Raw genomic sequence first — 12808 nt, forward strand, 5'->3', positions numbered from 1 at the left:
TCGACAAGTGCGAGGTCGACGAGGCGATGGCGGACAGGCAGCGGTCGGCGAGAGAGGTGTAGCCGTCGAGCTGTAGGTCGGGAGAGAGGGTGAGTCGAATTCGGGACAGAGAGGGAGAGAGAGTGGACGCACCCCGTCTGCTGCTGCGAGGCCCGTCGAGTACGAGTCGTGCTCGGCTGCGCGCGCCGAGTCGAGCCACGACGCACACGTCTCGCCGGCGAGCGACATGACCGAGACGAGCGTGCCGTGCGTCGTCGCTCGCGAGCGCCTTGCGAGCAAGTCGGCTGCGGGCGGGAAAGGTGGATCAGGGCCTGCGCTCGCGAGGGTCCGAGTACGAGGGTCGACGCACCTCGTGCAGCGCCGCCGTGGACGTAGCTTGCTGCGCCGCGAAGACGTGCGAGTTGTTCTTGCCGAGCGCCCGACGCGGACGAGGCGAACCGGGCAAAGTCGGTGCTGATCTGCTCGAGCGAGGCCGAGAGGCCCTGAGGGTGCAAGGACGAGCGTCAGGTCTGGCTATCTGCGGCCACAAGAGAAAGGGAGAGAGAGAGGACGGACCTGCTGCCCATGTGCCGCAGCCTCGGCGCACCCTGCCGCCAAGTCGACCAACTTGCGCTCGACCCGCTCGTTCCGCTCGACGAGCCCACCGAGCGCCTCCTCCCTCGCCCGCACCGCCTCGTCCTTGCTCCGCACGACGCCCTCGACCCCCTGCTCGGCCTCGCCGTACGCCGCCTCGAGCCCCCTCAAGCGCCGCTCGCTCGCGGCGGCGAGCTCGTCCCGGACCCGCGCGACGATGGCGTCCTCCTCCGAGCGCAGGTGCGCCGCCTCGTCGGCGAGGTGCGCCTGCAGGCGCGAGATGACGAGCTTGAGGCGGTTGTTCTGCGCGCGAGAGAGGGAGGGTCAGGTCAAGGCGGAAAGGGGACCGTGCGGGGAGGGCAGGGGACGCACCTCGTCGACGAGCGCAGCGGCGTCCGCCTCGCGCAGTGCGACGAGCGCACGTGCGTCGTCGGTGAGCAGGGCGGCACAGCTGGCCTGCGTAGCCCGCACGGGAGCGAGCAGCGAGTCGATATGCATGCCGATCTGTTTCGGGGCAAGGTCGTCAGGGAGGGCGGGCTGCGGCGACCTGCGTGAGGCCGAGGGTGGGAGAGAGAGGGAGACGCACCGCCTTGTCGTGAGCCCGGATGCGCTTGTCGAGCCCTCGGCGCTGCTTGAGCTGCTCGGCCTCGACCAGGGACGCCCGCTCAGTCAGGGTGCGCGACAGGGTGCGACAGGTCGACTCGATGAGGTGGCGGAACGACGTCGAGTCGGCGGCAGAGGTCGAGGTGGAAGAGGCGAGGTCGGCGAGGGTCGAGACAAAGGCCGCGAGGTGCGAGTCGACCGTGTTGGTCGTGGTCGCGAGGTGCTGCAACGAGAGACAGGGTGAGTGACTCGCCGTCCGACGGTGCAGGGATCGAGAGGGGACGCACAGCTTGTTGGCGTCTCGTGAGCTCGTCGAGCTGCTCGGCGAGCTGGTTGACGAACTCGTCCTGCGCCGACCGGAGCTGCGACGTGCGCTCGTCAATCTCGCGCGTCCTCGACGCGATGGCCGACCGAGCGTCGGCGATCATGGCGAGGTTGGACCGCTCAACGCTGCTCTTGCGCTCTGCGGGAAGGAGGATCGTGCGTGAGGAGACGGTCGCGCGAGGTCAAAGCGCCGAGGGAGGGGGACAGCGACGCACCGAGTTTTGCCCGCAAGCCCTCGACGTCGTCCAACGCGCCCGCCGCCGACTCTTTCCACCCCTCGCGGCTCGTCTCGAACGCGTCGCGGAGCACCTCCTGCTGCGCGAGCCGCAGGCTCGTCTCCTCGAGCGACGCCCTCGTCGTGCCGAGCTCGCCCTTGACGGCGCCGAGCTCGTCGGCCGTCTTGCGCAACTGCTCCTCGCGCGTCGACAGGAGGCGAAAGTTCTGCTCGAACTGGTCGCGCGTCGTCTGGAGCTGCGACTCGGCGATCTCGAGCTTGCGCTTGGTCTCGTCGTAGTTGCGCCGGCCATCCTCGAGCTCGTCCCAGGTCTCCTTGGACACGAAGACGCCCTCGTTGCCGCGTGCAGCCTGTAGGGAGAGAGGGTGGGTCAGTCAGGGAGGTCCCGCCGTCGACGACCTCGAGGAGGGGAAATGCAAGGGACGTACGTTCAGGTCGGCCTTGAGGCGCTCGATCTCGGTCGCGAACTGGTTGAGGAGGACGTTGCGCGACACGCGCTGGTTGACCTCGGGCCGGTTCTGGATCGACTTGGCCTGGTGCGCGTACGACAGGGTCGACGCCGTCTCCTCGTAGCTGACGGGCGAGATGGTCGCGATGATGGTCGTCTTGGTGCGGCCGCCGAGCGAGTCTTGCAGGAGGCGAGTGAGCTTCGACTCGCTGTTGCGCGGACGAGAGTGTGTCAGTGAGGACCTCGAGGCGAGCGACGGTCGAGGGAGAGCGAGAGACGGACCGGTAGGCGATGTGCTGCTTCTTGGTCGAGTCGGTCTTGTCGGCGAGCTGGTTGATGACGCGACCGAGGGCGAGCAGGCTCGCGTTGATCATGCCGGCTTCGCGCGCCCGGCCCTGGACGGCGCCGCTGCGCCCGACGTTCTCGGACCCGGCGAGGTCGACGAGGTTGAGCTTGCCGACCTTGAGCACGTCCTGGCCCTCCTTCGAGTTGTCCTTGATGTGGACGTTGATGGTGAAGATCGAGTGCGACCGGCTGTAGCAGGGAGAGAGTGGGTCAGTACGTCGTCGCTGGCAAGGGAGGGAGAGTAGGCGGGACGCACCTCGAGCGCTCGTTGCAGTTGGTCGCCGCGATCTGGCGCCGCTCGCTGCCGCGCCGCAGCACACGCAGGCCGTCCTCGGCGCTGTTGATGAACGTCTCCTCGAGGCCCTGGATGACGACGCCGGTCGAGCCGTTCTTGGTCTCCTCGTAGATGCGGAGCGCCCTCGGCGCCTGCTGCGCCGCCTTGGCGCCCGGCTCGGGCGACGGGGCCGATGAAGATGACGGCGACAGGTCGGCAGAGTCGGGCGAGTTGAGGTCGCGCAGCTCCTCGTTGTAGAGCTCGATGAACGAGCAGCGCACCGAGTACTCGCACTTGCTCTCGACAAGGCGGTCGAACAGCGAGTACAGCGTGCGCGGGATGATGCCGGCGTCCGGGTGGAACGTTCCATGATACGGTGACAGGTTGCCCTCCATCGTGTAGCTGTTGGCGGCGAGGGAAAGGAGAGCGTGAGCTTCTGGTGCTACTCGGCTCGCCCGCGACGAGGTAGAGAAAGAGGGGACGGACGTCTTGCCGGTGCCAGTCTGGCCGTAGGCGAAGATGGTGCAGTTGTAGCCCTGGAGCACCTGCTGGAGGATGGGCTTGGCGACGTCGGTGTAGAGCATGCCCTGGTCGGCGTCGGGCCCGTACACGGTGCCGCGCGGCTCCTTGCCCGCCTCGTGCGGGTGCTCGCCAAAGTCCCACGTCTTGGTCTGCGCGGCGGGCGTCGACAGGTGGGCCGCGCCGAGGTTGGCCGACGAGGGGACGGACGGGTTCGGGTCGGTGAGCGTCACCTCGGTGCCGCGGGTCGCCTTGACCTCGGCGACGGACGCGACGCTGTGCAGCCGCTCCGAAGGCGAGGTACCACTGTGTGCGCGGGCAACTCAGAGTCAGTGTGCAGGCTCGGAGGGTCGACGAGGCGGGGTTGAGGGAGGAGCCACGGCCGGACGAGAGAGGGGGCTCACCGGCATCGAACGACGACCTGGATGTTGCCGTCGCTGGGCTCACGCTTGGTGCGCAGCTCCTGAGGGTCCCTCGAGCCCCGGGTGCCCGACAGCGGAGGCGAGGTGAGCGAGTTGGCGGACGACGAGGCGGTGGAGGTTGCGAGAGGCGGCGGCGCGTGTCGAGAGGCTGTGGGTCGTCTGGCGGTGGTCGACGTGCCCAGTGCAGGCCTTCGCATGGACGACATGGTCCTCGCGCGGTTGTGCGAGCGCGGTGTGGTGGACGAGGCTCGTGTTTGGGCGCGACCTTCATCTCGTCGCCAGCTTTCAACGCACGTGATCTCTCGAAAGCGAGTCTCGGTTGCGTCGTTACAAAGGCGGCTTCCCCTCTCGTCTGAGCAGATACAACTCGGTACTGATTGTACTGCATTCGCGAGCGCAAAAAAAGGCGAACTGCGCAGGAAGCGCCTCGTCCTCGCCGCTCGTCCTCTCGCCCTCACCGCCGCCTCCTACGCGCTCGACCCTCCGACCGTCTTGTGTACAGCGTCCTTGACCTTGCCGCCCGTCGACGAGGCCGAACCCGTGCCCGTGCCCGCAGAAACTGAGCCGGACTGAGCCGTCGCCGACGACTTCTCCTGCGACGGGTGCGAGCCGTGCGCCTCGTTGTGGGCGGCTGTTTCGTCGGGAAGGGGAGAAGAACGTCGGTCTCCGTCCCTCGACGACGCAGAAGCGTGGGAAGACGTGTGCGGCGTGCGAGAGGAGGGAAAAGGGAGGAAGCGAGACGCACTCGCCGCCGAACGCAATCCTCCTTCTCCTCCCGTCGGGTGCCCCTTGCCGTCCGTGCGTCGTCAAAGGCATGTTGATCTGGTCGAATCGAGGCAGGCGAGCGAGCTCCTGCGCGAGAGAAGAAGGCCGCAGTCAACTTGGGAAGGCCACGCTTGGACCTCGTTCTGCGCTCGGTACTGCCGACTGGCGGCGAGTGCAGTGAGGGGCTGGGCAGTCGAGGTTTGAGGCAAACGGAGGCGAAAGAAGCAGAGCGGGAGAAGCGCAAGTGCGACGCCCTCGCGGTGATGCAACACCGTCGTCGACAGCTCGCGAGGGCGAGCAAGCGAGCGTTGGCGCCCAGGCGTACGTCTCGATCCCGTGCGGCGCCCGCGCAGGTGCTCGTAGCTGTGCGCGCCTGGATGAGCGAGCGTGACGCGCGAGGAAGAGCTGCGGCGTGTGACGCTCAAGCCCGGAAGGAAGCAGCGTCGTTCGCAGTCGGCTCGCCCGGCCTTGCGCCCGAGGTAGCTGCGCCTTTACGAAACGAACGAGCGAGAGCGCGCCCCGAGGAGCGTGCAGCAGGTGCAGCTTCTCGGCGGAGCGCGTGCGAGGGAGAGCGTCGAGAAGCGCCGCACGGACCGCCTCCTCACCTGGCTCTCGAGACTGAGCCTCGCTCAACCGCGAGAGGGTCTGTCGAGCGACGCAGTGCACAGTCGCTCTCGCTCGCGTCGACCCTTGGCCGTCGCAGGGAAGCCCGAGGAGGTCGGTCGAGCTTTCGCGGCTCTGCTCCCTCTCGCTCACTTTGCTTTGTCGAGCGCTGCTGCTCCTGCTGGCCATGTCTGGTCGGCGCGACGGCTGTGCACACCGCCTGGCAGCGGGGACAAGCTCTACGTCCATCGTCTGCTGCGGGCCGCGTGCGCACGGTACCGCCTCGGATTGGTCGGGCCGCTCGCCGCTGTGGTCGAGTGGGACCCCACCGCGTGCGGCGAGCGTCACGCGCAGCTGAGGAGGCAGTGCTCGAGCCTGCAGGACGACCGTTCGCTGCTGCGGCGTGACGACCTGAAGCGGTCAGGAGGCGGCAGCGGTGCGGTGCGGGAGGAGGCCAGAGGCGAAGGTCGACCTCGCTCCTGCGCCTCTTCCCTCTCTCTCTCTCCTTCCTCCTCCTCTCACCAAGCTCCTCTCTCTCGCACTTCTCCACCACCCACTCGCACCACCCGAACCTCTCAAGATGCAGTCCAACACGTACGACAACACGGCCAACACGGGCGCCTACTCGACCGGCGCACCGGGCTCGACCACCACCAGGGGCGCCGGCTACGACTCGACCGCCACCCCGGGCTACGGCAGCAACACGACGAGTGCGTCTCCCCCTTTCCCTCTGCCTCCCTCGAGCCTGCCAAGGCGGCGTCACTCCACCTCATCCCCAAGCTGACCTTCTCAACTCGACCCTCCCCCTCCTCAGCCGGCTCGCACTACCCGCTCTCGTCCTCCAACGACCCGTACGGCAACACCACGTCGTCCTCGAACACGACGGGCGTTGGAGCCGCCGCCAAGCACCCGATCGCCGCCGCCACCCACCCGTCGCACCCTGTCGCCGCCGCCGAGCAGAAGGAGGCGTTCGGCGCCAACACGCACGGCGCCCACTCGACCACGACGGGCCACTCGTCCGGGGGCCTGATGGGCTCGTCGGACGCGCACTCGCGCTCGCACACGGGCCCGCACACGGGCACCCACACGGGCTCGACCGGCCTCGGCTCGGGCGCGACTACGGGCGGCGCGTACGGCTCGTCGACGGGCGCGCACACGGGCGTGACCGGCCACGAGGCTGGCGCCGCCGCCCACCACCCGGTCGCCGCCGCGTCGCACCCGACGCACCCGGGCACGGCCGCCGAGATCAAGGAGGCGCAGCACGGCCACGGCGCGCACGGCGCTCACGGCTCGCACGGCCACCACGGCGCGCACGACTCGACGACGACGGCGACGGGCCAGAAGCCGAGCGCGATGGACAAGGTCGCCGGCGGCGTCGAGTCGCTCATCGGCAAGGTCACCAAGAACCCGGCCAAGGTCGAGGAGGGCCAGATCCGCGCCAACGAGGGCAAGGTTGCCGCCGAGGCGCACTCGACGACGGGCGCGACGACCGGCACGACCGGCACCGCCGGCCGCACCTACTGAGCGGTCGTCGACGCTCGGTCCTCTTCCCCTCTCTCCCTCTTTCTCCTCCACGCTTGAGCCTCCCCCTCTCGCCTTGTACATCCCTCTCGTCCCTCGTCCTCCTCGCTTCGCTTGAGCAGTCTGAAACGCAGTGCCTTTCTCCTCTCCTCTCGTCATCGTCGCCAGGCCAGATAAATCTCTCGATAGCTGCTCTCGCGAGAGAACGAGAAGCTGGGCAACGCGCTACACTTGTTGCAGGGGTCATCGAGAACTGCGAGAGGGGAATTAGGTACTGCGGAGAGTCGACGAGATGCGCGAGGAGAACAACATGGAGAGAGAGAGAGAGAGAGAGGTGCGAGTGGGACGAGGAGACAAGAAGAGAGTGTGCGACGACAGGGTGACAAAGGGAGGGTGGGGCACTCAGAAGCCTGGGTAGAAGCCCCACGACGAGGCGAGAGCGGGCGTGTCGTTGCCCTGTCGCGCCGTCCACGAGAACGTGTCCGACAGCTCGCTCGCCTTGCCGCCCGACAGCCACGCATCGACGTCGTCGACGACGAGGCAGCCCGACCCATGGTACGCGTCGTCGATCGGCGGCGCGTCCTCGACGACCGTGCCGAGCGCCTGCTTGGACGGGCTCTTGGCGAGCAACGCGGTCGACGTCTGCGGCGTCGACGCGAGCGCGTCGCCCGGCGTCGCGGGCGTCGGCGCCGAGCCGCTCGAGCTGCCGACGAGGTCGGGCGTCGAGGCGTCGGCGCCGTCGGGCGTGTCGAAGCCGGCGGCCGACGCGTCGAGCCAGACGTTGAAGTCGAAAGGCTGCTCGGGTGGTGGGGCGGCGGTGGCGGCGGCGGCGGCGACGGCCGGGGCAGTCGGGTCGACGGAGGCGAACGAGGGTGCGAGAGGGTCGGAGTAGGACGAGGACGACGAGTAAGCGGCGAAGGAGAGAGGGGGAGCCGGGCCGTCGTTGACGACGGGCGGGATGGCCGGGTCCAGCTCGAGCGAGAGCCCGGCGGCGTGCGTCGGCCCATTCGCCGGTGCGCCGCTGCCGCCGCCGCCGCCGCCACCGACGATGCCAAAGTCGGCTGGCGCAAAGACGGGCTGGTCGATGATGCGCAGGGTGCGCTCGATGAACGCGTTCGGGTCCCGGTCCATCTCGTCCTCCTCGCGCTTGCGCTTGAGCGACGGCGGCTCCTCGGGGACGAGGACGGGCGCCGGCGGCACGACGATGCCCATCGGGCTCGGCGAGTCCTTGATCAGGTCCGAGCGCAGGGCGGCGAGCGTCGCGGCCGGGGATGCGCCCGCCGCCGGTGACGAGCCAGGGAAGCCTCCCGCCGGCTCCTTCTTGACGCCGCCGCGACGCGCCTTGGCGGGCTTGGTCGCGCCGGGCGTTGCGCCGGCTTGAGGGGGCGAGCCGGCGGCGGTTTGCGGCGTCGACGGCGACGGTGCTGCGGCCGGGCTCGTGCCGGCGACGCCCGACGCCGTGCGGCGGTGCTTCATCGGCGGCGGCTTGAGGTCCTCGACGCGCAGGCCTCGACCTTGCGCGGCGGCGTTGAACTGCTCGGGCTTGATCGGCGGCGAGCTGGCGGCACCTTGGGCGGCGGGACGCTGCTGCTGCTGCTGGCCGGCGACGGCGCCCGTCCCTCGACCGAGCGGGTTCTGCTTCATGAAGTTCCAGCAGCGCTGGAACTGCTCGCGCAGCTGCGTGAGGCCCGACAGGTCGAGCGCGAACTGGCTCGTCGCCATGTACCGCATCTGGTCCTGGAAGATGGCCGCCTGCGAGAGGACGACGAGAGAGGGTCAGTGCGCGCTCGCCGACAGACACACACAGAGAGAGAGAGAAACGGCGTCGACGCACGAAGGTGAGCATCTTGCGAACGGCCGACTCGTCGCCCGTCATGGCGAGGAAGAGCGGCAGCGTGTCCATGACCTTGCGGACGTGCGGGATGAGCTCGCTCGTGAGGCGAGCGACGGCGGGCTTCTGGTCGTCGGCGACCTCGAGCAGCTTGAGCTTGGCTGTGGACGGCGAGGGAAGGAGGCATGTCAGGTCGCTGGGAAGGGGCTCGGGACGAGAGAGAGGGAGGAGGGAGAGGGAGGGGACGCACGCCTCGTCTGGTCGATCGAGAGCCGGATCTGCGCCACCGAGTTCCTCGCCTCGGCGACCTGCTCGAGCGTCGGCTCCGTGTTGACCTTGCCCACGCCCGCTCCCGCCGCCGGGCCGCCGTTTTGCAGCTGCTGGCCCTGCTGGCCCTGCTGCTGCTGCTGCTTGGCGGCGAGCGCGGCACCGCCGGCGCCGACCTGCTGCGCCGCGAGCGACGCCGCCTTGGCCTGCTGGAGGAGCTGCTGCCGAGACGCCTCGAGCTGGCTCGCGCTCGGCGCCTGCTGGGGCCCGGGACGCGAGGCCGCGTTCTGCGACGGCGGCCGCTGCGGCTGTTGGGGCGCCTGCTGCTGCTGCTGCTGCTGCTGCAGTTGCGGTTGCTGCTGCGGCTGCTGCGCTTGAGGCGGCGGCGGTGGCGGTGCGGCTTGAGGCTGCATGCCCGCGACAGCCTGGCCGGCCCGCTGCGCCTCGAGGATGCGCTGCTGCTGCGTGACGAGCGACTTGCCCCAGATCTCCTCGAACGGGCGCAGCATCTTCTGGTACAGGCGGGCGAGCTCGAGCGAGATGCGCTGCGTGTCGGGCGGCGCGTCGCGCAGGGCTTGGTGCGACGTGTCGGCCGGGTACCCGAGGTGCGCCGCGATGCGGTGCCACGTGCCGTGCTGGTTGACCTGTGAGGGTACGAGGACGAGGATGAGGAGAGGAGAGGAAGGGAAGAGGGAGAGTCAGTGAGGGGCTCGAGCGCTCGAGACGAGAGGGGGAGAGGGGGCGCACCTGCTGGCTCCCGCCGTGCACCATGACGGCCTGGTAGAGCTGGTACAGGTCGACTTCGCGCCCGTCACAGTACGGCGTCGTGTCGATCGGCTCGCCGCGTTTGCGCATGACCTCGAACAGCGACTTCATGAAGAGTTGAGGGTTGAGCTGGTTCTGGAGCAGGTGGAGCGGCGGCATGGCCGGCGGCGGCATCATCTGCTGCGTCGGCATGAACTGCTGCTGCTGCTGCTGTTGAGGCTGTTGGACGACGGGCTGGGGCTGGTAGTTCTGCTGAGGCGGCGGCGCGAGCGGTTGAGGCGCCTGCTGGACGGGCGTCGACCTGCCGGCGGCGGCAGCGGCAGCGATGGCCTGCGCCTGCGCTTGCGCTTGGGCCTGCGCCTGCATCTGCGCCTGCGCCTGGCGCTGCAGCATCTGGGCCGTGAGGGCGGCCTGCTGCTGCTGAGGGCTGCTGTACAGGTTCGGCGCCGGCGCGGACGGCATCGACTGGAGCGGCGGACGCTGCTGCTGCTGCTGCTGCTGCTGTTGAGGAACAGGAAGCGGCTGCTGAGGCTGGAGCGGCGTCGACTGCTGGCCCGTGCGCTGCGACTGGTAGAACTGCTCGAGGGAGGACGACGTCAGGGACGTGGGCGACGGCGAGCGAGGCGACAGGAGGAGAGAGAGAGAGAGCGAGAGGACGCACCTGGAAGTCGGCCTGGATGCGCTGGGGCGTCCACTGCTTCTGGAAGTTCTGGATCGGCACGACCAAGGCGCCGACCTGGCGCTTCGTCTCGTCGAGCTGCTTCTCGACGAGCGGCCGCTGTTGCGGACTGAGGCGCGTCTGCCCCTGCACCTGGCCGTCGGCGCCCTGCTGCCCGCCGACGACGCCCGTCTGGAGCGCCGTGCCGAGGAGGTTGAGCTTCTGCTGGAGTGACCGCATCTGGGCGAGCTGCGCCGAGTACTGCTGCAGGAGCTGGATCGGGATGTGGTCGCCGCCGCCGGGTGGTGGTTGTTGAGCGTGTGCGACAGGTTGGGCGGGTATGGGCGTGGGCTGCTGCTGCTGCTGCTGCTGCTGAGGAGGGGCGCCGCCGAGGAACGCCATCGACGGCTGCTGCTGCTGCTGTTGGTGCTGCAGGTGCTGCTGTTGCTGCGAGGCGTTGGCGACGGCTTGAGCTTGCGCCTGGGCCTGCTTCTGCGCCTGCTGCTGCTGGTGCGTGCGGATCTGGCTCTGCAGCGTCGCGAACTGCTCAGGCGTCTGCGAGCGGCCAAAGCGTCAATAATGCCGTCGCCGCTAGGCGCTCAAGACACAGAGAGAGAGAGAGGAGGACGCACGAGCTGGCCCGACCGCAAGAGCTGCTCAAACGCCGCCATGTTGACCTGGCCCGCCGAGGGATGTTGCGGCTGCGGCGGCGGCGCCTGCATCATGCCCGGCGGCGGCCCGGCGCCCATGAACGGCTGCGGCATGCCCGCCGGCCCGCCGGGGAAGCCCTGCGGCAGTTGCTGAGGCGTGCCGTTGCGCTGCGGGACCTGGACGGGCGGCACCTGCTGCTGCTGCTGCTGCTGCTGCAGGGCGGCGAGGTTGAAGGGCTGGGGCTGGGGCTGGCCGGGTTGGCCAGGGTAGCCCTGCTGGGGCAACATGCCCGGGTTGGGCATGCCGTTTGGCGGCAGGTAGAACTGGTTCGGGTTGAACGACATGCTCGCGAGGCGGAGGATCGGGTGAGGGAGCGCTCGAGCACGAGGTGCGGGTCGGCGAGCGGGTCCTGCGGGCGCGCATCTCGGTCAGTTTGTGCGTAGTTGCAGGATGGTCGCAGACGGCGGACGCACCAAGAAGTCGGGGAGCGCCTTGAGTGCGTTGCCGCGCTCGTGACCGGCCGAACCTGCGGTAGGCTGCGAGGGCATGGGTCAGTGATGGTCCTGGGCGTGTCAAGGCAGTCTGACATCGAGTACTGCTCGCCTCGCTCGCCCGCCCGTCCTGCGCAAGTCTCGCCAGGAGGAGGAGACGAGGCTGGACCATGACCACACCGCCTCGGTGGGTCGATCCCTGCGCCGCCTCGCCTGAGGGTTCTGCGCGCCCGCAAAGGCCTCTGAGAAGGACCTGCAGGGCTGCTCTGTGCCCGCCCTGGCTCCATCGTTGAGCGCTCCCGCCCCGTGACCGCCTCTGACTCTCATCGCTCAGTCGAGCGGAACCCCGACCGTCCCTCTCAGAGAAAGGAGAACGCACCGTGAGGCCGACGAGAGGTGCTCTTGAAGGCGATTGAGCTGCTCGCGCGAGTTCTTGGTGTCGAGGCGGCGCCGTCGGCGAGAGACGGCGGGGCTGCTCAGGAGGAGGGCGGAGGTGGCGGCGCTGAGCGGGGCGCGCAGGCGAGAGAGTAGCGCGGTCGGGCTGCTGTACTGCTGATGCAAGCCCTCGACGAGCCGGGCGGTCGGGCTCGGAGGTGGTGGGCGAGAACCGTGCCCGTCGCCTCCGGACGCGAACGCGAACGTCGCTGCCGCTCGCTCGTCCTCGCCTCCAACCCTCTCGTGGGCTTTCGTACGGCGTGCAATCTCGTCTCGACAGCTCTTCTAGCCGGTACTGCGCAGAGCACCGCGGACGTGCAAGTTTCCTTGAGGCGGCTCGCTCTCGAGGTCGGTGCGCTCGCCATCGCCGTGGCCCTCGAGGCTCGAGCGGGCACAAAACCTGCTCAGCGAGCGTCCCTGACCTCACATCTCTCGGGCCCGCACAGTACGAGACGAGCGAGAGCAGGCTCAACGCGCAGTCGTGCGAGAAAGACGACTCGCAGCGAGCGACGAGCGCGCACCGCGGCAGCTCGTCGCGCCGGATGCTCGTGCCTCGTACAGCAGCGAGAGGAGACCAGCAAGGGTCCGCCGACGTGGCGGTCGAGCAGGTCCTGCCCGAGGGTAACGCTCAGTTCGCTCCCCCCAGCGCGACGTCCTCTTCGACTCCCGCTCCCGTCGTCGCCGCACAGGCCCCTCCTCCTGCCGGTAGCAGCGCGCCGCACCCAGCACGCCGAGGATGACGAGGGTCGCGCAGCAAGGGCGCCACCGTCGCCGGCGAAGCAGCTCGTCGAGCGGAACCAAGCGGCGAGAGCGCGAGCACGATTGACGAGCCCACTCAGGCCGCAGCGGCTCGTCGCCCGACGAGCGCGCAACATGTACGCCACCTCCTGCTTATCATCAAGCGGGAGAGCACGCTCGGCGAGGCGATGGCGGTGCGCGACGGGCTTGCGCGCTGATGAGCGGCGACGGTGGGCTGGCGCGCATGCCGTCGAGCGTGACGAGCTGTCGACGGGCGAGAGGGTGGACTGTCGAGGCGGATAGACGGAACGAGGCATCGAGTCGAGAAGAGCTCGTGCGC

The 12808-nt window shown here is 69.2% G+C and overlaps 3 protein-coding genes across 3 annotated transcripts; 1 reads left to right on the top strand and 2 right to left on the bottom strand.

Moving 5' to 3' along the window:
- Nucleotides 1-2223: 2223 nt before the first annotated feature.
- Nucleotides 2224-3365, bottom strand: RHOBADRAFT_4799 (uncharacterized protein; the record flags this gene model as incomplete). Its single annotated transcript, XM_018415078.1, has 5 exons — nt 2224-2388; nt 2462-2717; nt 2785-2946; nt 3013-3204; nt 3289-3365. Coding segments are annotated over 5 exons (852 nt in total), but the record flags the coding sequence as incomplete, so codon positions are not given.
- Nucleotides 3366-5691: 2326 nt separating this feature from the next.
- RHOBADRAFT_54634 (uncharacterized protein) lies at nt 5692-6785 on the top strand (the record flags this gene model as incomplete). The annotated part of the gene is made up of 2 exons (XM_018417423.1): nt 5692-5821; nt 5926-6785. Coding segments are annotated over 2 exons (989 nt in total), but the record flags the coding sequence as incomplete, so codon positions are not given.
- A 193-nt stretch (nt 6786-6978) lies between these two features.
- Nucleotides 6979-11878, bottom strand: RHOBADRAFT_54635 (uncharacterized protein). The gene is made up of 9 exons (XM_018417424.1): nt 11675-11878; nt 11278-11340; nt 11190-11213; nt 10786-11127; nt 10157-10708; nt 9478-10071; nt 8714-9374; nt 8467-8624; nt 6979-8384 (listed from the first exon to the last, which is right to left on the bottom strand). The coding sequence occupies exons 4-9, from the start codon at nt 11104-11106 to the stop codon at nt 7035-7037; spliced, it is 3636 nt and encodes a 1211-aa protein (XP_018270123.1). The 5' UTR covers nt 11107-11127; nt 11190-11213; nt 11278-11340; nt 11675-11878; the 3' UTR covers nt 6979-7034.
- Nucleotides 11879-12808: the final 930 nt, after the last annotated feature.

This window comes from Rhodotorula graminis (genome assembly GCF_001329695.1).
Source record: "Rhodotorula graminis WP1 unplaced genomic scaffold RHOBAscaffold_9, whole genome shotgun sequence".
Classification (NCBI taxonomy): domain Eukaryota; kingdom Fungi; phylum Basidiomycota; class Microbotryomycetes; order Sporidiobolales; family Sporidiobolaceae; genus Rhodotorula; species Rhodotorula graminis.